The following is a 23,277-nucleotide window of genomic DNA, read 5'->3' as shown; positions in this document are numbered from 1 at the left end:
CCCATCTGCAGTCACACACTACTCTGTCGATTGTATTTGCCCATGTGCACGTTACCTGGTCATGCTTTGGAGCAATGCAGGGAAGTAGTCCCTCTCAACATGTTGGAGGTAGAACTGCCTGACCTGCTCTTCTGTCAACATCACCTCTCTCTGGAGAGCAACGGTGAAGCCTGACTTGTGGATTTGAGCCAAGATCTCCTCTGCAAAAAAAATAATACATATAATAGACATGACTGATGTATAATAAGCTAATAATATAGAGACAATAATGAGCCAGTTTATTCGGTACAGCTAGCTGATGCAGTACAATACAACAACCCTGCAATAAATCCCACCTTCGTGAAATATAGATAGTCATATCCTAGTTTGAAAGAGTGATACATTTTTCTGCATGGATAAATTACATACACCATCTGTAACTGCACCTTTGTCATGCAACATCTTTGCTGTGGGAATCAAAAAGCAGTCAAGTCAGTATGAACCACCCGTGTGTGTGTGTGTGTGTATGCTCGCAGACATGTGTACTATTGCTTGTGTATTTGGCCCGGGCCCCACCTCTGTTATCCCTGGCAACGTCAGGCCGGATAAGAGCCAGTGTCCTCTCCACAGGCTCTTCCTCCCCATCCTGCTCCGTCACTGAGGTCGTCCTAAAGTTTGGGAAGAAGAAGGCGAGCTCCCTGCTGGCCTGGTCCATGTCCTCACTACCATGCACTGCGTTGAACAGTGTCTGTGTGCCGTATTGTGCCCGCAAGCTGCAAGAAGCCAAGGGGGGGGACAGGAGAGGAGAGCAGATGGTTGCTCAGCTGGTGCTCAACCAGGGAGAAGCAGAATGTTTGGGTGTGTATGGCGGAGCAGGCGAGAATGTGCTGTTGCTTTGCTTTTTCCGGTCTTAAGCCTGAGATTGTTTCACATTGTCGCAATCAACAGTGCATGAATACATGTCTGTGCTATATGTAAATGTTCTTCTTTCCAAAGACATAGGAACGAGCTCTTCGTCATATCGTATCTTATAGTTTCAATGCCATTGTTGATGTTTTCTATACTTTTTTTGTGAATGTAGCATTTGTATAATTTTCAGCAACGAACCTTTCTGGCTTATCGCTCTTAGCTTCCTCAGTATCAGCTGGGCCAATGAACGCTCGCCATGCTGGCACAACGTTAGCTGAGCTCTCAACCTGAGAGAGTACCAGAATGTGGGACGGACCACTGGACATAAACCGCACCAAGTCTTCAAAGCCAGCCTAAAACCACCACACACACACACACACATACACACACACACACAGCACAGACAGACAAGTGCATACACGTGTACATTAAAAGGTGAGAAACAGAGAAGAACATTTATATGAATATAACTTTAAGAGTCAGATACAATACTGATATATATATATATATATATATACCATTATATTATGAACATTATTGCTTTACCTATCCACCTTTCCTCGCATGTTTTGTATTTCTGAATCCCTAATCATTTAGTCTCATTACAAACAGCGCAATAAGCAGAAATAAAAGCTGCTTACACAGCAGATCTATTCTGAGCCCTGTGCAGGATTGCAGATGGAAGTATGATGTATTGCAAACTAATTTAAATGTATGTTGCACTGTTTGTTACTGTTCTCCCATTAGGAAGTTGACTGCATTTAATTTGGACACAAACATGAACCAAGTAGCAGTTTGACTAGTATGTAAACCTCTGCAGTGACACAAGTGTCTGTATCTGTAATAATTGTCTTGACTCAATTTGACTCTCACAGTACCTCTTCTGCTTTGTGCCGGTAAAAGTCTTGAGCCTCAACCTCAGTCAGCGTACGTTCCTCGTTGGCCAGGATCTCAAACCCAGCATCTTGAATCTAGCCAGGGGATAAATGTCAGGTTAATTAACTACTGTGAGCAGGAAGGCTTGAGACGATCGTATCTTCTCAGACTGTGAGCGGTATTTCTCTCCGTACCTTCATAATGATCTCATTTGCTTTGCCGTGAGCAACAGCATCTGGTTTGATGATGGCAACTGTGTAGGATTTACTGGCAGGAACTACAGGAGAAAAGAATAGCTTGGGAGTCATGATCAGTAATGCAGATACAATAATGAACACAATCATGACGATGCTGGCAAACAATAATGATAATCACGTTAACAACATTTCCAGAAACAAACTAAACACTAATATGATTAGATAGTTTCCACAGTACCAATTATGCTTTCTTCATTTTCTGACTGCTGTGGTGTCTCCTCCTCATCTTTCTTCTCATCATCCACCAGACCGTCATCTTTAACCTGGTAGAAACAACCAAATCTGATTTCTAATAATTGTTTGCTTCGTCTGATCAACAGTGTCTTACGACAAAGAGAAGCACTGATGCTCACATTGTTGAACCAGAACCAGAGAACGGTTCTGGTTCTGGTTCACAGAGAATGGAAGAAAAAAATACTTAAAGTTGCTCATGACTGGAATTCAAAATAAGTTCAAAATATAAGATAAAAAAAGACTTCATTGACTAATATGCTTTTTTTCACAGAAATTATTTTGACATGTCAAAGTAGGAAAAGCTTGAGTGAATCTGTTTTTGTTATATCACAAGTCAACATGTCTGCTGTTAGAAAGGCCTAATGTTTCAGCTCTCGTGAATGTGTGTGTACTGCTCACCGTTTTGCGTTCACCACCTTGTTCCAGGACCAACTTCTCCTTGGCCAGTTCCTCCACAATCATCCTCTGAAGTTGAGGAGCATTGGCCCCTCGCAGCACAGCCACCAGTTCCCCTCCCTGCTCATTCACCACAAATACATTGAAAGTTTTTTTTTTCAACCCATCTTTAACCAGATTGAATTTAACATACTGTGACCTACAGAGATGATTTGACAGCAGCAGGCCCATGTAGCCAAGATGCAAGAAAAAAAGAAAAAGAAACAAGTCTGCCAGAACAGGGATGAGCATAGTTATAATAAAAAAGATGAGTTATACAAATGAAATAATGAGTAGCATATTGCATGAAGAATATAGACCAGCACTCTATCCACAGCCCTATTTCCTGGCCTACAGCATTACACCTGTAAACATTCTATAATGCTTTTTTCCTTTTCTTTTATCCTTTAAAAAAAATCCAGACTCTATAGTCAGGATAAAAGAGAAAAGAAATATAGACAGAAAACATGTGAAATAACTAGACATTGAACATATAAATACAAGACAGTATACATTGTGAAGCATAATATAAGGCAGTCATTCTATACAAAGGACAAGCAATGCATATTGCATAATGCATTCAAATATGTTGAAGCGTGAACAAACACGTCTATTGAACAAGAATGCAAACACACAGATTCCACACACAAACACACTCACCCCGTAGAAGAGGAAAGTGGGCTCACATTTCCCTCGATACCTGTCTAAAGCATCAATGGTGTCTGCCTCAGCCTACACCGGCAACACACACACACACACACACATACGAGTTAAGTACTGCTGCAAATTATAGCTTGAAATGAGATTGTTCACGTTTTAAATTCTCTTGTGTCTTACTGTTGCAAAATGTAACAGGTCATCAGCCAGTTCGTTCTTTATTTTGCGTAAGAGACTAACCACAGCTCGACAGGGACCACACCACTGCTGGTACACATCTACAACTATGGAGACAGTGTGAGGACTGGAGCCAGGATTACATCTGCAGTAATCCCAATGAACACAGTGGGGCAGCAACATACAATACACTACACTCACGATCACAGGGCTCATTCGCACTTTAATATTATTTGTATTGTTTTAATACATTTCAACTGTACAACGGTATTGCACAGATGCGTTTAGTGTTCTGATGACTACCGTATTCACTTTTACATAACAGGCACTTTAATAAGTTCTTACCCGTTAAACCTTTGGTTGCGAGCATCTCCTCCCACTGCTCCTGGTTTATGACGGAGTTCTGCACAACAACAGCTGCATTAATGTCAGAGCTTCATGAGGTTATTTCACATAAAACACAGAGGAGTCGTCCACATTACAGATACATTGTGTTTGTCCAACCTGCAGACTCGCCTCTTTCTTCTTGCCTGCCATTCGATTACTTAAATGGAAATATATAAAAGATCTATCAAGCGATGTGTTAAAGGAAAGGGTCAATTAACATGAAACGAGTTTCTGCTTGCGCTTGTTTGGGCATCTCGGTTGCTTAGCAACGATGCTTTTCCGCCACCCGGAACCATACCCGGGATCTGACGTCAGATCAAGGCTCGTGCTGTCGCCAATAATTAAAACTAAAACAACTCCTATTTTATCATTGATAGGCAGTTTAAAGAGGGCAATTGCACCATGTCAGTCAAAATTAACTATTCTTCTACTCTCTCTTTTACTTCCGGGATAGGTCGCTAGCTGTTACTTTACAGCCCGTTAGAAACCGGAAATAACGTCGCATCTCTGTGTTACCTGTATTGCTGTTCGGCTCATTTCTTTATTCTTTATTTATGGGTTCGTCTTAAGGGACGTCAATGAAGTATTTTAGCCACAGGCTGTCAAGGCTGTGCAGTGTTACTATTACTAGAGGGTACTGACAACTGATATCAGTAGTATTTGTAATCTAAAGGTGGTATAGTGGAGTACATTTACTCAAGCACAGTATTTAAATAGCCTATCCCTATAGATTTAAAGAAAGTATTAGGCTAAGTACTACACTACTTCATGTACTACATATTAGAGGGTTCTAGTTATTCTAACGCTGCTACATTTATATAACAGCTGTAGTTACTAATTACTTTTCATATAGACATTTTATATTCAAAGCATATGATTACTTTAGAAAATAACATGGATTGTTATATATTAAACTATCCAACATTATAACATACACCGTTTGAGTATACGACATACATGTTGATGAATCAAGTATAATAATTCCATTATATAAGAATTTAGGACTGCCGAGAGTCATTATGCATAATGAATACTACATGCTTACAGGCATAGTGCAATGGGTAGCAAATACCTCTTTTAATTCAGTAAAATGTTAAATACCATTTTTTTATGTGTGGTATTGCCACTTTTACTAAAATCCTCTGAAAACATACTTTCAAACGAAAGATGTAGAGTTACATAATTAGAAATGTTAGATCCAGCATTTTTAGATCTGGACTAAAAGTTAGGTTGTCTCGGTCTTTCTCAATGTTGACTATTTAATTGTTCTGCTGTAATCCCCTAAAGTTTAAACTTTATGGGAGTGCAGTACTAAATAACTTGAGTTCCCTTTTAAACACATATTTATTTAGGAGTCTTCACACATTGCAACTGATATAATAAATGAGCTTTTGAAACAGTGCCCTATAGAAAGAGCCTTGCCTTCTTACCTTTTCTAACATATTTTGGGACGTTCAAGTATTTATTCTTACTACTTATAGTATGTGTGGCTTCCATAGTGAATGGGGTCTGGTGTTTACAACAAGTTATTTTGGTTATTTCCTCCAACGAACCCATTATAACCACAAGGACTTGATTATCGCTCAGTTTTTCTTTGGGTGCTTTGGAGTTTTTCTGACCTTTAGCGGTCGAAATAAATCGTTTGAAGTGGCATTGCAATTAGTCCTTGGGCCATCCAAGGAAACAGGAGAAAAAGCTGTGTTAACATTTCAAATGAAACATCTCCAAGTACATAATAATGGTCACTTTATTTGGAATTAGACTTCAGAGTAGTGAAGAATGCATTTTAATATTTTATATTCACTGAATTACAGCGAGGTCAACATTTCTATTGACAAGCAAAAGAAGCATTTCAGTTTGTCTATGTCAGTTGAATGCACTATGTTAAAAAAATCTGAGCTTCAAACGGCCAGCTCCACATCAACTGAATTTATTGTAACATGTTTGTTCGCTTCGAAATTATTAATGCCGTATATTATATGCTTTCATCTAGAAATCTGTCTCACCAATTCTCTTGTTTTTATTAACCCAGTTTTTAACTCAGGCTCCATTTTGCAATATGTGTTCTTCAAGAACTGGAAAAATTTAGCCAACAACTAACAATAATATCATATCTACTAAATGCTGGATTACTGAGAAACCAAGCTGAGAAAGAGTACCCTGCATCTTCTCTTTGGTGTTGAAACTCTACTTCCTCACTCAGAGCTATCCTGACACTTCAAAGAGGTTTCCCCACAAACTGTAACATTTTATTTAATCGTAAAGTAGGTCCCATTCGGCCTGCGCTTCCCACCTGAATTTCAATGAACTTCTTGCACTTAAACGGTTCAGCTCCACCGACTCCTCTGATATAAAGAAAAAAAAGTCAAATAATTTGTCATTTTGAAAAAGGACAAATCAGACTAAATTGCGACCGTACGAGCATTAAAAAATGAGATACAAAAAAATTGCAGGGTCCTTTATGCTATTGACAACAGCTCCACAGTTTATTTAGCTCCCACTGCGCTGTATTGTATGCCATGTTTCTATGAGTAAGCCATTGTCTTACTCTGAGCTCATTATGCAGCCAGATGGAAACTACAATCACCTCCCCTCCATCATGGCAGCTGTGACACGGTCCTTGCCCGCAGAAATAAGATTTATACGGTGTGTCATTTTGAGACCTAGGTTTTTGTTCTACTTTTTTTCATCAGAGAATTGCAAGGAAGTGAATTATTTTGCTATATCAAGTAAATTAATACATTTATTTCATGTTTTTGTCTCATGTGCCCAATTCAAATATTTGCATTTGTGTTGTCAGCAGTAATGACTGCTTCTGCGTGTTTGGGGTTGACTGTACGTTGATCAGATATGCTCCTGCAAACTGAATTGTAATTGAAAAGTCACAGGGGAATGCACTGGGAGATGATTGTTGGAGGGTATTTAGATAAGACGTCACTATCTCATTCAAAGGGATGAAGCTGAATTAATCACGACTGTAAGTCAGTATGGCACATGTTCAGACAAGGGTTAGCTGTACTATCTTCAAATTAATACACAGTTTTGTTTATATCTTATAGGTAGATGGTGAGGAATCATGTCCACAAACCTCTATGTTATGAATATTCTCCACAATCTGCATGCAACAAAAGAACAAAGAAACAAATTAGTTTTACTCTTATTAAAAAAAATGGAGTTGGTCTCATTTAGGTTCCTCATAACATTACTGACACAATACTTCTGTGTACTTGTCTGTTCCAATTGTGTCTTAAAGCAAAGGCTTTATAAATATATATTGGCCTCAAACATTGTGTTTTATAAACATCAAAGAAAATACTTGAATGAAAGACGTGTAAATCCAACAGCACTTTACTAATGACCCTTGACTGAATTCAGAGAAAATTATTCTGCAGGATGACAGAGGCTTTGCCACGGGCAATTTGAAAGACTTTGAATGTCTTTGCTTGAAGCTGGTTAACATACAAATGTAAAAGGTGTCATTGGTACAGTGCAGGTCCTTCCCCAGTTTACAAGCCATCAGTCCCCATGTTGCCTTAGAGAAACCACTTATCACTTCTCTGGTGCATAACTGTTAATCTCTCCGAAGTGATGAAAGACACAAAGGATTTCAGACTACATCAATTCTGAAGATTAATCTCCATTAGTGCATTTTACACACATAAGTAATATTTAAGCCTAATTATCAGAACTCCATTTGTTGGGTTCATTTTTGTAAAAAGCTTCATCCTACCATCTTCAAAACACAAGCCCAAAGGGCTTTATTCTAACTGTTCAGAAACAAATGTTGTAGAACTCCCAGTTGATCTGTAGCTTCCTTCCTTTAAGGAATTGTTCAAAACAAACAAAATATCTTTATTTGTTTTCTTGTTATTTACTTTTTGTCTTCCTCTACTGTGAGATACACTATTTTTACACACATTCCGCTAAATGGACAGTAGGGCAGCGGTTAACAATTATTTTCATCCTCACTGAATCTGCCGATTATTGGTTGGATTATTTGGTCATAACACACAATTTTACAAAACCAAAGGGGACATCTTCAACGTCCCAAAGTTTCTAATTTCCGTCACTATTTCTGTTGTGAAGTAGAAATTATTTCTTTTAGCGATTGTCATTTCTGTTTTAGATTGCAGTGTAGATCAAAATGCAAATATGTTCAAAAAGCATTGATGAATAATGGTGGATGTTCAATTTCCCAAATCACAGCTTCAGTAGATGAACAATGCATATTCAATTTAACTGGTAACCTCAGTAAACAAGAGAAAATGTCAGACATGTTTAACTGACAGATTTGCAAACACTGATGCTATTTTTATGCACAAAGATTATGATGCAAACAACAAGATTATGTGATAAGACAAACATCCAACGGCCAGAATTAGGCTCTTTTTTCAAAAGAGGGCACTGTTGTCCCAACATTGTACCACTCCTCCCCTTCTCACTCCTCCCAAGAGCAGGAAAGCCCTGATGTGCTTTCAATATGCTGGTTTCATGCTTATCAGCTCTTTGAGGCCAAACACTATTCAATAAGCAATACAACAATTGAATACAGAATAGGTAAACAAAATTTGGCTTCATATTTCTTAAAAGTCATGGTGTATAATGCAATATTTAGAAACACAATTTAACCAGGGTGTGTGACAGCTATGCTATTCAGTGACATGGTGCTGGATGTTATGAAGCCCATAGAGTTTTAGAGCTGTTAGTATTTCATGACCATGTGCATTCATACACATGAAGGAGTCCAACTGGGAGGTGGTTTGTTCTCTTTTCACTGCACTAATGGATAATTTATACAGAGTGAAGGGGAAACAGTGTGCGCCAAAGGGGGTTGAGGAGGAGTGGCAGTTAGTCAGTCTCATAATATACAGACAGTGGCAGTGATTGACTTTCAGTCAGCAGAAACAGCTTGTTTCTCTTTTCCCTGACAGGCGGTTCTACCAGTGACAGAGGAAGCCAGTATGAGGAAGCCATCTGCATCTAAATAAAGACCACCGATGGCTTTGTCAAAGTCCATTAAGCAAAATAATATGTTTGATAAATGCATCGACTATTTTATTTTTTCACCCATTGGTACAAATCAGCGTGCAGCAATAAAAAGGGCCTTTCTTTGCTTTCCTAAAAAAGGGAGAACATGCAATAAGAAGTGAGAAAGGATTCCTCTGAAATATTATTTTAATGCAAATCATGAATGATTTGTGCATTGTATTATGAGTTGCCTCATATCAGATGTGCAAAAATAAATAAAAATAAAATCCCCCGTGGCTATATATATATATATATATATATATATATATACAGTACATTCACAGTAGAACGGTTTTGATTAAAATGTGGAAATTCATGATTACCTTTGTATGGATAACACTATTATTATTATTATTATTATTATCATCATTATTATTATTATTATTATTATTTGCCTATCTTTGGTTTGTTAGTGGCAAAGGTGCAGCTGGTTGCTCCACATTGTAGTTTTAGTGTTGATCTAAGGCAGCTAATCGTTGTTCTTTCTCCTCTCAATTAAAGTGCGAGATTGTTTCTGTGTCTCTGTTGTCTGTCACAGCTGAAACAGCTGTAGGTTAATAGCTGCAGTCACAACGTCTACTTATTCAGCTCTGCTGCTTCCAGAGATCTTTCCCTCCCCGACAAGAGCAACCATTTTATGGTTGCTGTTGTTTTTCTTTGTTTCACATGACAGTAAACTGAAAATGTTCTGAGTTTTGAAAAATGTAGATGGTATTTAATAGGCCTAGTGTTCATATATAATTAAAATAATTGTTAGTTTGCAGCCCTAAACATAATGTAAAATATGCAAAAGGAAAAGAAAAATGATGGTTATTCCTGCATGTTTGGAGTTAAGGTTAAAGCTAACTAACAACATTCGCTAAGAAAGAAGCACTGAGGTGTAGTGAAGGTGTGTTGTTGATCTATGAATCCAAGTGTTTAACATCTGAGTAATTGTTGTTCATTATAATTGTTCATCTCACCTCCAAAGCTGTCATCAACACCCGTACACAAAGGAAACACTATCAGGACCTCCAGGAGATTGGCTGGCCTGCTATCGCAGATGTGCCTTCAATAATGATGATTCAAAGTGATACCTTTTCCTGGTTGGAGAATAAAAGCCCCGGGGCACAGCATTGGTGAATGGGGAGAAGAAAAAAGAAGAAGTACAATCAGACCTATTAAGTGGATTACAAGTTATCTGCTGCACAGTGTGTAATTGGTTTTGTGTTATCGTCGTAACGTCAGATAGGTGCTAATTGAAAAGCCAGTTTATTAGAGGGTAGACAGTCTTCTGAGGGTTGTCTTGTGGTTTAAAGGTCTTGTTTCGGATAGTCTCCCAAATGATTATAGATAATAGACTTGAAGCTTGCAGCTCTTTTAGATGTTATTCCCCTGCCAGTTTTTTGTTGATTTCATCCTCATTTTGCCTCAATGAGAATATAACTAAATGTAGAGGTAATGATATGTTCAATATATTTCATTCTGAAGTAAAAATTGTATTTGTAGTGTCATATTCTTCAGCTATTTTTTATTGCTCTGCAGGGCTCTTACAGTAGCATTATTCTTATGTATGAGACAAAAACAATCTGTGTGATAGTCACTGTGAGTCATAAGGCAAAACAAGTAAACACTGCAGTCCTCCAATCTATTTCGTGGGGCTTTTAGTGAAAGCTATAGAGACAAGCATTGTCTGAGAATGGCTATTTTCATTACTTTCAATTGTTCTGCCTGTTTCTTGAAAGGTGTCTTGGTGATCCAAGTGTTTAGAAAATAACAGTGAGCATTCACACAGAGAGCATGGACTCCAAACACTGCCAGGTTATTTGGTTTTAGTCATACAGGTTGTATGTGACAGCAGCTGATTTACAACTGACCGAATCCTTAAACAACTAAACAAAACTGCAACAATCGAGAGATGCAAAGCATCTGTGGAGGCTGCAAGAAGTTCTCCATTGAAAATACATTTTATTTTTACGATGACGTCAATGAATAAATGAAGGTTACCCTATTGTAACGCTATTTCTATAAGCACAGATAGAGCCCTCTGCGTCTTTTTTCACAAAAGAGCTGTTAAGATGAAGGGATGATGGTCTGATTGTTTTTAAGAAACAAAAAGAGAATAGATGAATGTCCTAAAATTCATACGCAAATAGTCCACATTGCAGATAGGAAGGTAGTGGTCCATTTATGCAGATGGACTATTGAAGCCTCAACTTTTGGTAGATGCTGTAGCACTATTCCTGTTTTTTGTGTGTGTGCTGATGGGTGCAGACGGGATGCCTACAGTCTGTCTGTGAAGAAAGACCATGGATGCCTGTGCATCTGCTGCTGATGCATGCTGAATGAATGCATTATTCAAGATGGAATGCAGTAGAGATGATGTGCTTGACTCACATTTGAGGATGCCACCACAAGCTTTAATAGTTAGCTGTGTCCGTTAAGACTGCTCATGATTCAGCTAGGAAGGTTTTCATTCAGCATTAATATAATAATATATAATATATATATATATAATAGAATACTAAATTCCTCCAGCATGGGTATGTACTGTATTCCCTGAAAAGGGTGCATCACTGCAGCCCACTGCTCCTTAATAACTAAGGATGGGTTAAATGCAGAGAATACATTATGTTGCCTGTGTACCTGTACTCTGTGCAATGACATAGATTGAATCCAATGAATCCAAAAGGTATAAAACAACACAAACTGTGTGATGCTATTATTTCTTGCTATAGATGCAATACAAATGCAGCTGGCTTTCTCTTTATCTCACAATCTTTTCCCAATCTCAGCAGTAGTTGTCAGCTACCATTCAGGGTGTATACAGAAAATGAAGGTTTATTGAATTAGCCTTGTCTTTAAAGTGATTTCGAGTTGATTGTCACATTCAATTTCGTTCAGCTTTTATCACCAAAAAGTGTTTGCAGATCATCGAGCATCTGCAGGCCGAGCCAATCTTCTTTTGCTTCACAGCTGAAAGTTAGCCTCCACTCCACAGCATTACACTCTCAATGTAAGATCATTTAAACGGTTACATCGCTTAATGGAGGAATTTGCTTGATGGGTAAAATATGGCTGAATGCATTTAGGACTCCTTGATCCCTGATTTGCCTTTAAAAAATTGGCAACACATTGGAGATTCTATAAGAATTGATTCATAAAGCGATATTATGTAGACGTGCTGCTGTTTGTAAGTACAAAATACAATCTCTTTTGGCGAACCTGCCTCGGTGTGTTGCTTCATTGTGGATGTTGGTGGAGAGATGAAACACAACAGCCAGATAAAGAAGTACAGTGAATGACCTGTTGGGACTTCACCATGTGGTTGAACAAAATTAATTGTGCCTATATACCAACAGCCTGGTTTGATTTAAATCACACACAACCAGTCATACAATTTCACCTCTGTGTGATTTTTGGTCCAAACCCAACACTAATTGGAGATTGGACGAGGGCCATAGGCACCACGGGGGATCCGGTCATAAGGGAGACAATTCCCTTATCTTCGAGTGTTTTAAGGGCTCTCTGGCAGACCTTATGAGCGCTCTATGAAGCCTTTCTATTGGTCAGCATTAGATGAATTACCCAAAATTAAATTAAAATTAAATATACACTTTTATTAATCCCCAAGGGGAAATTAGTTCTCTGCATTTAACCCATCCTTAGTTATTAAGGAGCAGTGGGCTGCGGTGAAGCGCCCGGGAAGCAGCTGGGGGTTCAGTGCCTTGCTCAAGGACACTTCGACTTGCAGCTAATGGGGAGAGCGGGGATCGAACCCACGACCTTGCGGTTGAAGGACGGCCCTCTTACCCCACTGAGCTAAAGCCACCCCAAAATTCATAGCAATGTGACATTAAACACTCAGTTGCCAATGGAAGCATCAAGACATACAAAAAGGGGACAGCACATGACATGGGTGTTCAGCCTGGCATATTACATTTACACAATAACATTAGGGATTAAATCAGAGGAATGCAAGCAGAGATTATATGAGATTTTTTAAACTGTTTTGACAAAAAACGACAAAAAAGATTATTTGAAATGACCTGGAAGAAGTTAAAATCAGGGAGTGAAAAGTAGAAAATAAATACCCACAATTGTACACCATATTTTTTTACGTTGTCATGGTAACCTTAGATGTTGCAGCCAAGTGCTGTCCCTTGGTATTTACACCATGTCAAGCCCTGACAGCCTGTCACAACCACTTATCAGGTGATGTCAGTCAGTCCTTGAGGGTTCATGGTTTGAGGTCTTAGACGGGACATTGGGATTTGGCCAATCACATACGAAATGACGTCCACCATTTTGGTCGGTGTCTCTCTCCTCCGCCATTGTGTGATCAGTTATGAGATCACGGTTGCCATTTTACCTTTTCTTTTTATTGATGTAAATAATTCTATTAAACTCAATCATATATTTTCATATACTTGCTGGTAACAAAACACACTTTTGCCAGATCTCTACACATCTGAACACAGACCAGCATTTATATTCATATATTATTTCCAGGTGGTGAATGTAAGTCCATCTTTAACACTCATTATAGCTTTGTTTAGGTCTCAATCAACTCCTGAAGGAAATATCTGTCACTTGAGCGGATAAATGCTCCACATGTGTGTGTGTGTGCTGTTTTGTGCTGGGCAGGTTATATGCATTGTGTTTGTCAGATGTTTTTCACTGAAGCCTGCTGGTTTTTATGATATTCAGGTTCTTCAGTATGTGTGACCCCTTTAACATTGCATTTAGTAATTTCCTCCAATGTTAATATAGAATATGGATTAAGCTTTAAGCATTTGCTTGTAGTTTTATCCACAAGCTGCATACTAATTAAGTGCAATAAGGTATTACCCACCACACAATCACTAATAAACGGTACACAGAACATCAGACCGCAAAAGAAGAATGACTCCTCTGGAATTTTTATTTGCACTTTTATCAGCCTGTGAACTGTGTGATAGACAATCTGTGATGCCTCAAGATGGACTGAACAGGCAGCAGAGCTCATTTAATCGATCCAACTGTTACACAACACTGGGCTCAAAGTGGGCCCATGTGGAGCACATTGTTAAAACAGAGATTGAATTCTGGTTTAGTGAGCTGGACTAACGGTTTGTTAAAAACAGTTGCTTTGCACCAAATGCTGAGACAATGTAACTAAAAGCTCTGTAACTTTATGATATCAATGCAGATTATTGATTGAGTTGTTTCTGAATGTATTGAAACATGAATTCCCAGATAAATGTATTTGCTAAAGACGAAAGATAATGTTTTTTATAAACGTGAGAAGGTTCAACAGTTTCATAACAACAGAGCATCCCAATGAAGATGTTGTGTTCGCCAGTCAAAGCTCCAGAACAAAGTGAATAAATTGAGTTGAAATCTGTTGGTCAACTGATTGAATCTAATCTCATCTCCTGTCTCCAATGCATTATGGGTATATTCTACTGATATGTTTGAATGAAAAGGATTGGAATCAATTGGAATAGAAAATTATGTTGGTTGGGCATTTTAATTACCGTCTCTATTAGGAAGCGTTACTTTTATGTATTGGTTGCAACTCTGGTTAGCTTTTGAAATATTGTGGTTTATAAACCTGCAACAACATATTTTTGGGCCACTTGGGAGAAGCAGAAAAAAGTTGTAAACACAATTTATTTGAAATGAGATGGTGAAATTGTTCTTAAACAGTTGCTTATTTCTACAAAACACAAGTATTTACAGAGCAACAATATCTCTTATTTGCGGTCTTGTATATATATATATATATATATATAAACACATGGACACTTGTTCGCACATCACCAGCAGCTGTCCATCAACGATAAACTGTGAAACCATTGCCAGAAAGAAGTATTGCATTGTGGTTGAGCAAGTATATATAAATAAAATACAAAAGAATTAGGGCCCAATACATAAAATAAACATTGCTCCATATCACTACTATAGCCCACAGTGTAACATCATTTGGATGTCATTTTTTAGCACATATTTGCTGTTGCAAATTAGTTTCTAAACATAATTTCTACAAGACAGGGTTTTCTTGCTTTATAAAACTTCCCCTCCCCCCCTGAATAATTTCCCTAATGATAGTGTATCTGTTTAGCACTCGTGCAGTGAGAGATAAAAAGCCTTACTGACTGACTATTTACTGTCATAGAGAACTACAATCAAGCCTTTTCAAAAGGCATCTCTGGCTGATTGTCTGATTATCTATGAATATGGGCTGACTAAAGAGTTTGTCTTCCTTGAGCCCAGCCTGCTTCGTGCCTCCCCTCCCTCCCCGGGCCTCCCTCCCCTCCCTCCCCTCCTCTTCCTCCTCCCTCACAATCACGCCTGCCCCCGCGCTCTGAACTCTACAGCCCTGAAAGTTCAAGGGAAAATCAGCCCACCATCAATCACTAATGCAGATGAAAAGAGCAGACTCTGGATCAGCTTAGCCTGTAGAACATTACACGGCACAATTAAAATCCTTGAATGCAAATCATCTTCAGTAGACCACTAAATGAAAAGAGCTTCCTTTCAAGAGTGCTCAATAGTGGCAGGCTTTTCAAAGGCTCTTGCCCATGTGTGCAGTTTAATGATGAAAGGGCGGAAGGAGGCTGTGTCAGGGGGAGCGTGCATCCTGCTTTGCAAGGTTGTTACTATGACATTTAGCAACAATATCAGGCCCATGAGGATGCTGTAAAACGATGTTTCAATGAGTTAAAGGTAGGCTGGGGAGGATTTTCAGTGTCATTCATATTTAGATATTCATGTGTCCTGCATCCTTTCTAACAAAGTGGGAGACATGAAGCAAAATGTTGCTCATCAAGAAAAATACCTGAAGGGACTCTTTGATTTTTGTGTTTTAGGCTGTTAATTTCTTTAAATGTTTGACCTTGCTGCCTCTGTGGGGAATTCTGGGAGCAAGGTCAAATTCTTCTCCCAGGACCCTGGCCACGACGACGTAATTAAAATGTGATCCACAAGGCCCTAACCTTATTCCTACAGCCTTGGAGAATTAGCTTCCGAAGTTCTTAAGCACTCCTCAATGAGTCTGGGTAAGAAAGCTTATTTTAGATGCAGGGTCTGAATAAATTCTGCATCAGTGTACGCTTTGACATTTTGAAGATAAAAGTCACTCTTACAAGGACTTTCTCTGCAGCTTTGTTCTCTTTAGCTCAAGGGTGCATTATGTTTTCAAGCTGACATGTACTCATTGGACCTCACATGATGCTGGCATAGTCGCTATACAAAACATGATGGCTGTGTTCTCCAGAGGCAATGCTATTGTATGTACTCTACTCACCAACCCAGTCTGAGCCCACATTTCTCAAGGTGGAAAGTGTTCCATCTGGATGCTTTAGTAATATTAACCAAAGTATTTCCACAAAATCTTCCACGAAGATATTAACACACTGATGGTCCTAAATTCACCATTTCTGAAAGGAACTCAATCGCTTTCTTGATGAGAGTTAGATAAGCAGATTGATAAGAACAATATTCCATATTTCCCAGAGATCAATTGGATCAGTAATGGCACTGACCATATTAACCAGATAAGGGAATTGGCCAGATGTGACCAATCCACATCAAATATAATTGTAAATAGTTATCAAGGAGCACAGGAACACGTAGGTGTACCTAGGGGGTCAGGTGCAACACAAGGGACACACACACACACACACACTGTTCACTAGTCATGTGTTGTTCGCACAGATCCTGTAAAGGAGCCCATTGTGTCCAAGAGATAGAACCGTATGAATGACCTAGACTGTGTATGTCCGACAGTCACTCTACTGAACAAAGCTGACATCACTGTCACGCTGTGTGCAGGCTGTGTGTGCAGTCTACAGTGGGAGGGTCTCTTCCCGCCTGACTGTAGGTGGTTTTCTGAGATAGGGCTTCACCGTATGTGGTCCAGGTAAAGCCCTACCGAGTGCAGCCAGGCTCCGGTCGCCACAAAGCAACCATCAAATATGGCTCACTGACAGGGCGGTTAGCTTGCATTCTCTCTTAGCATTTCCCAAGCTGCCTTGAAGGATACTTTTTTTCTGAGAGTAGTGCTACAGAGGCTCAAGGGACCTTTCATTAGGACCTTGAGCTCCACTGGCCTCCGAACCCCCTGCAAGAACTTAAAAAAGTAAAAATCCTTATGGCAGGAAGAAATGGCCACCGTACACACTGTAAATGAAACAGTGGCTTGAGGCAGACCTTTATCAACCAAGCTACACACAAGAGAGAATAGAACCAACGGCACCGGACAGGAGAGCTAATCTTCTTTCCTTGCAGTAGCTCTGGAACACGGACCTCTCGTTACAGGCAACAGAGAGGCGGAAAGGTGGAAAGCAGCTTTCTTCGTCAGGACAGGTCGACCCTCATGGTGAGATCATTCTGCTGTTCCAGGGAGAATCTTAGTTGGCAGAGGATGTTGCATCGTTTGGTGAACAAATCCTCCTCTGCCTAACCTTTGTTCAACCTTTTTTGTTGACCCCCCAGTGGTGGGAATGGTAACCAAGCACCAGTTGTGTTGCTTGGCATCCAAGCAGAGGCTTGGAAACCACCTCTGCAGACGTCACGTTTGCGGCAGCCTCATGGAGTCCAGCAGAGGGCTCTATCTGTGCTAATAGGAATTGGGTTACAATAGTAACCTTCGTTTCTTCATTGACGTGGTGTCCTGATCTGTTGCTATAGATTCAGATGCCCTGGATTAAGTGTTGGAAGCTCCACTCCTCATTGTTTCAAATTATTAGAGTCTAAAAAAGACATACTGTATGACCATCCACAAATATTTTCTACACTGCTATTAAAAATGTCCTTGCAATACACACAATCGTATCTTTGGTCCTATTATATTTTTTAAGTCAGATAGCTTCACTGACATTATGAATGTTCTGTATGTCGGTCAATATTTTCAAAAAAGGTGGTCTCGACCAACACAAACACTCTGCCTAATTGATTAGACATCTTCATTTTGTCACTGACACACATTTTCTCGATGCTGATTCAGTGTTGTGGAGCACAGTTCTTAATCATTCATCAGAATATAAAAAGATAATTAAAAACCAAGTACAAGGCCACCCAGTGTAATGAAGGATCACATCAGGGTTAAAGAAGAAAACCTCCTCCACAGTTTAGGACACTTGAAAACAGAACACCTGTAGATCTGACCACTCCTGTAGAGGACCTCCATGAATCATGCAGAAGTACTCTATGACTACTTGGTGTGTGTGTGTGTGTGTGCGTGGGAAGCATGTGCATGTGTGTATCCGTCATGAATGTTGACATTGATTAAATTTGTTACCTAATTTCCAGGTAATCCTGTATCTAGTGAGCCTTGCAGCGTTAATATCACCGTCACACCTTTTCTTCAACAAAGGCGGACGTTCTTTTGTTGTTATTAACTTCCCCAGCACTGGGGAAGTTAATAAATCTGGATATTATTGTTCTCGTCTCCCGTAGAACAAGCAGTGAGCTCCTCCTTGTGTTCTCGCTTTCTACCACTGAGTCCCAGATGCCTGAGCTTAACTGTTTAGAGATCAGTGCCACCTGTAATCAATATGTTTACTGCTCAAGAGGCAGCTGTTGATTGCCACAGAACGGACACAGATGAGAAGATAGCTAATCTAAGGGCACTGATCCAATTCACCATCTGCTCACAGAGGCAAAGGCTGCATGAATCAGATGCTCCTCTCTCATCACCTTCACAATGTCCTCAGCCTCTTCCAGTTGAGGTGAAGAGGTTTGAACCAGTGGTCTGAAAAACAAGTTTCAAAGGTGATTATCTTTGACTTTCATCAGTTTTGGGCAATGATTATGAAATTAGATGCCAGAAGAGACAACAGGAATTTAATTATATGTTTTCAAGCATAATGAATATTGAAGTTCCACTCTCTACTTTTTCTTTAAGATGTTATAAATACTTTTTGTGACCGCTTGAGCATAGCATTGGCATATTATCACCTTATCAAGTCAATGTGGCAAACATGTCAGCAAACAATCATTTACAAATCCAGCAGACATACTGTTGTCATATAAGTCCAATATTCACTCTTTTTATGTCACGACTTCTCCACCTTCATAGTAGTATTCATCCTGCCTGCCAGCTTAATTAACTCTCCTGTCATCCTCACCTGATTGTCCCTCATTCCCTTCACCTGGTCGTCACTCCCTGCTCACCTGCAGCCCATCCCCTCATTAGCTCCCTCACTTCCACTTGTCCTCTGCCAGTTTCTCTGTGTTATTGCCAAGCTCGCCAGTATATTCAAAATATTATTTCTGATCTGACTGTTTCGACCCTGTTTGCCTGCCTCCTTTTGGATGTTGTTGCCCTATTGGATGGACCACCTGGTTTTGACCCTGCCTGAACTAACAAGTAAAGATTCTCCTGCTGCATTCCTGTTTCCGAGTCGTGCTTTTGGGTTCAAGTACCTGTAACCCTTACATTTGAGCTGTTTTTGGTCTCAACCAACTCTTGCTAACTTCATCTGTCTATTTGATTCTGGGCAGATGGCGTATAATAGGTTGTTAGATCTGTAAGAGTGAACCAAAATAATAAGAGTTGTCGACTGTGAACAATAAGCTGCAAGGAGGTAAAATGCACCATAGAGCAAAGGGGAGCGACGCAGTTGAGGATAATTATCTCTGGGCTCATTACTACAAGAAATTCATTTCAAATTGCATGTAGTCATTGGACCCATGGTTTATATGAAAATGTTGATTAATGTACCAGGTATTTATTATCAAATTAAATAAAAAAACATGAATTTGAACCAGACATTCATTTTGTGTCAATGCTCTAAGAATACAATAGTTTTCTTGGCTCTTTCAGCCGTCATCCTGTCAATTCCTCTTTTAGATACTCTCACCTGAGGCCACAACAACACTGGGCTTGGTGTGAAGTGCTAATAAATGTGACAGACACTCAAATTGTCAAGGGACACAGCGTTTCACAGTTTCAGTGCTTCAAACAAGTACAATAATGCAGCTGTTCACCTTTTTATTACCTCTGGCCGCCGGGACAGGCTCACGCTGAAGGCGACTGCAGTGTTATTACATTGATCATATTGGATTATAATTGAAACCTGCTAAGCATTTCAGCTTGTCACACAGGCAGGAAATGTTCCATTAATTCACAATCAGTGAAAAAGGTTGGTATATATGTCATTGCTCTTCTACTACTGCTGCGCTTGACACCAAAGACAGTAAAGAAAGCATTACTTGTTTACATCACACAATGCATTCATTCATCAAAGAAGACGTTATGTTCATTTTTGCTTGTCAAAGCATAATAGAACTTTTGAATCATCCGATCATGCAACACTTACACTTACAATCTTACATTAAATAGTCAAACCAGATTAACTGATCGCATTTTAATGGATTAGCAAATTCTTACATTATCTCACCACAATTCATTCAGACTGAATCATTTAACTGAATAAAAGAGACTTTCACTAATTTTACTAATTAACTGGTACCAAAATTAAATAGCACACCATATTGCGGAGGCTACCAGCTGTAATGCTGTTGGATCAACTCTTAAGATGTCTGAGCATAATGTATCTTACTGTGTCTTTGTTTCTTGCATACACATATTCTTTTAAGGCTGCTCGGTTCATTAAGTTGCCTGCACAATCTGTCAAATTCATGCATTTAGTAACAGCATGACCTCTGTGTCTAATCTCAATTTAGAAAGGCATCCTGTGGAAATAGGAGGCATTGATCTTCAGCAGCCTAAATGACAGCCGGTATCAGCGAGGAAGAAAATTCACTCTGGAGAATGACTGTCCCTCCGACCCAAGATCAAATATGTTGATTCTTCTGAGGGAAATAAACACTCCGGCAGCTCCCTCTCTCTCCCAAAGAGCCAAATTAAGCTGTCACCGATGACATTAATCTGTCATCTTCTCAAACATGTTCGCTGCATATCGATGCTCTGTGAATGTCGCTGTCCGAAATGGCATTTTGGAAATAGCAATAGATGCACTTTCCGTTGTCTCTCTGCCCATATAACTGCCTGGCTAAAGGGGAAAATACATGACAATTATGGAATGTGATGTTTACAATCTTACTGTCCCTAGCTGACTGCAACCACAGAAAAACAACACCTACCCTCCTCGTATAACATTACACAACACCACTACAGCGCCAGCCCTTGAAGTTAATTTGCTCCCTGTGAGCAAAGATGAAGTGCACCACATTGTGCATACTAATGGCCCACATAAGGACTTTACAATTATAGAATGGCTGTTTTCAAAGATAAAATGTGTTTCAGCATATAGACACATCTCTTCCATCTTAATGGTTATAATTATGTTGGTATATTAGCATAAAACAGTAAATGAGGACAATTTGCTCTCGGGTCGGAGAAAGTTATGCTTTTTTGCAGAGCCGGTGGTATAAGTTTATGTTTAAAAGTAACAGATTTAATTTGCTCTGAAACAGCGGGGGGGAATGACACTTTTCCATTCATGATTATCTAAATCACCGTGAGTGGCATTGATTGTCAATGTCATCTCCGGACTAAGGGTAAAACAGATGGCTTTCTGCTGTTGTTTAGTTCTCATCTGTCGTAACTCTGCCCTGTCAAGCACATTCCCAGCAGTGCCTACGCAGCAATCACAGCTGTTTTTTACGGATAGTTTGGGACCTGTTGAAAATCACAGACATCTAAAGGCAGCAACACTGTTTTCAGGTCCAGACAGTGTGAGGTAGCCACACGATTGCAAACACAACAATTACCCGTCACCAAGGAGGCGTATTGAGGGCAGTGCCAAGTGGCCATGTCACGGATTCAGAGCATGTTTTTCAAACAACAGCAGCACTTGTTTAACCACTTCACACTATGTGCCACATTAACACCTTTCTATTCAGGAAATAGTTCATAAATGTGCAAATCTGAATTGCCTTCATCACAGGCATTGTTCTATAGATGAGCTATTTTAACAACAAAAAGCTCTTGTCATCCGCAGCAGTATGTAGGTTTTAGGGGATGGCGATGTTGGTCTGTTGGCTGATCTTTAGTCTTTAATCAACTATTAAATGGGCTGAAATGACATTTTGTACAAAGATTCTCTCCAGTGATGACTTTGGTAGTCCCCTGACTTTTATCTTGGGCTACCATGAGATGGGAATGACATTATTTTTTCTTTTTTTTAAAGTATCTGTACATTTATTTGATAGATTGCCATGCAATTTTGTTCATATATTTAACCCCCTGTCTGGATGAATTGAAGTAATTTTGGTCATCCCCTTAGTTTTCCTCTAGTGCTTCATCAAATTGTAATGTGTTCAATACTTTATTTAAAGATCTAATCCCAGCATAATTGCTGACATTCCAGTCTCAGCATTTTTGTTTAATTCTAATTAGCTAATGTTAGCATGCTAATAACTAAGATTGTGAACATGATACACCTTATACAGTATATGCTGAACATCAGCATTTTTAAAGAGTTGTTCATTAAACATGCAGTAATTTGCTCCATTAATGAACATGTATGAAAAAAATAACAAAATTACAAAAGCAAAGTTTTGAAATGAGTTTGTTGATGTGGGGACTGACCATTTAAAATTCAGAAGTAAACTAAAGTGAACACTACGATCACAATACTTTTAAATTGAATTGCGTCACATAAATCCCATTATCTTATCTTTTTCATCCCTAAAGTTATTCACTTCCAAGATATGATACATGTTATCTATGACCCACCACCAACTGTGTCTATATTGCGTGAAGCTCCTGGTCGTTCATCCTGAGAACAGGAAGCAAAAGGTCAAATCATTTGTGCTTGCGGCCAGGCTTGTGTCAGGCTTGTTACAGGCTGAAGACACTGATCTGATAACTTCCTCATTAGTCGGCCTTTGCCCAACGGAAACCACGACCGGGAGCAGGAGGTCTGCTCTGCCGGTGACAGCCACCGCCTCAGGGCCGTCATGGGACAGATGAGCCCAGATGGCAGCTCACACACCTCTGGGCGCCATCAATCACAAGTTATCTGTAAGAGAGAGGAAGGGAGAAAGTTAAGAGGCTGCTGCTGTCTATGAATGCCTTTGATGTTTCCTTTCATCAATGTGGGAGGTCAATTTGACCATGTGACAGAAAAATATAGCACCTAGTATCATGTATGTTATAGAGCCGACAGTCGTATATATTTATTCTGTGCTGTTCTTCCACCCTCTCTCTTTCTCTCTCTCTCTCTCTCCATTTTATGAAACATTAGAGGGATTGGAAAACCAACAGAAAATCACATCTGGTGCTTCAGCTTCGAGTGTACTGACAGAATAATATCCAAATAGAAAGCTCCACTGTGGCAATAATCCTGCTCCTGTATATGCTGCGGCTGTCTGGTGCGGCTGCTTTGTTTCTCCTGTGACA

The 23,277-nt window shown here is 39.4% G+C and overlaps 1 protein-coding gene across 5 annotated transcripts in view; it reads right to left on the bottom strand.

Moving 5' to 3' along the window:
- Positions 1–22,917, bottom strand: part of nme9 (NME/NM23 family member 9) — a 28,434-nt gene extending 5,517 nt beyond the window's left edge. For 2 of the 5 annotated variants that reach the window (XM_056429649.1, XM_056429641.1), the window contains exons 1-12: positions 4,029–4,302; positions 3,870–3,927; positions 3,528–3,631; positions 3,351–3,422; positions 2,855–2,920; positions 2,655–2,771; positions 2,200–2,284; positions 1,959–2,041; positions 1,767–1,859; positions 1,087–1,241; positions 556–752; positions 56–200 (exon numbers count right to left, since the gene is read on the bottom strand). In XM_056429649.1, coding sequence (XP_056285624.1) covers positions 56–200; positions 556–752; positions 1,087–1,241; positions 1,767–1,859; positions 1,959–2,041; positions 2,200–2,284; positions 2,655–2,771; positions 2,855–2,920; positions 3,351–3,422; positions 3,528–3,631; positions 3,870–3,927; positions 4,029–4,061 — 1,208 coding nt within the window. In that variant the 5' untranslated portion in view covers positions 4,062–4,302. Of the gene's footprint in view, positions 1–55; positions 201–555; positions 753–1,086; positions 1,242–1,766; positions 1,860–1,958; positions 2,042–2,199; positions 2,285–2,654; positions 2,772–2,854; positions 2,921–3,350; positions 3,423–3,527; positions 3,632–3,869; positions 3,928–4,028; positions 4,303–6,204; positions 6,387–22,611 lie in introns of those variants that run through there. The other 3 variants (XM_056429670.1, XM_056429664.1, XM_056429656.1) reach the window with 3 other exon arrangements.
- Positions 22,918–23,277: the final 360 nt, after the last annotated feature.

The sequence above is a fragment of the Pseudoliparis swirei genome, chromosome 2, assembly GCF_029220125.1.
Source record: "Pseudoliparis swirei isolate HS2019 ecotype Mariana Trench chromosome 2, NWPU_hadal_v1, whole genome shotgun sequence".
Classification (NCBI taxonomy): Eukaryota; Metazoa; Chordata; class Actinopteri; order Perciformes; family Liparidae; genus Pseudoliparis; species Pseudoliparis swirei.
The sequence above is the reverse complement of the archived record's forward strand: the minus strand, read 5'-3'. Positions and strand labels throughout refer to the sequence as shown.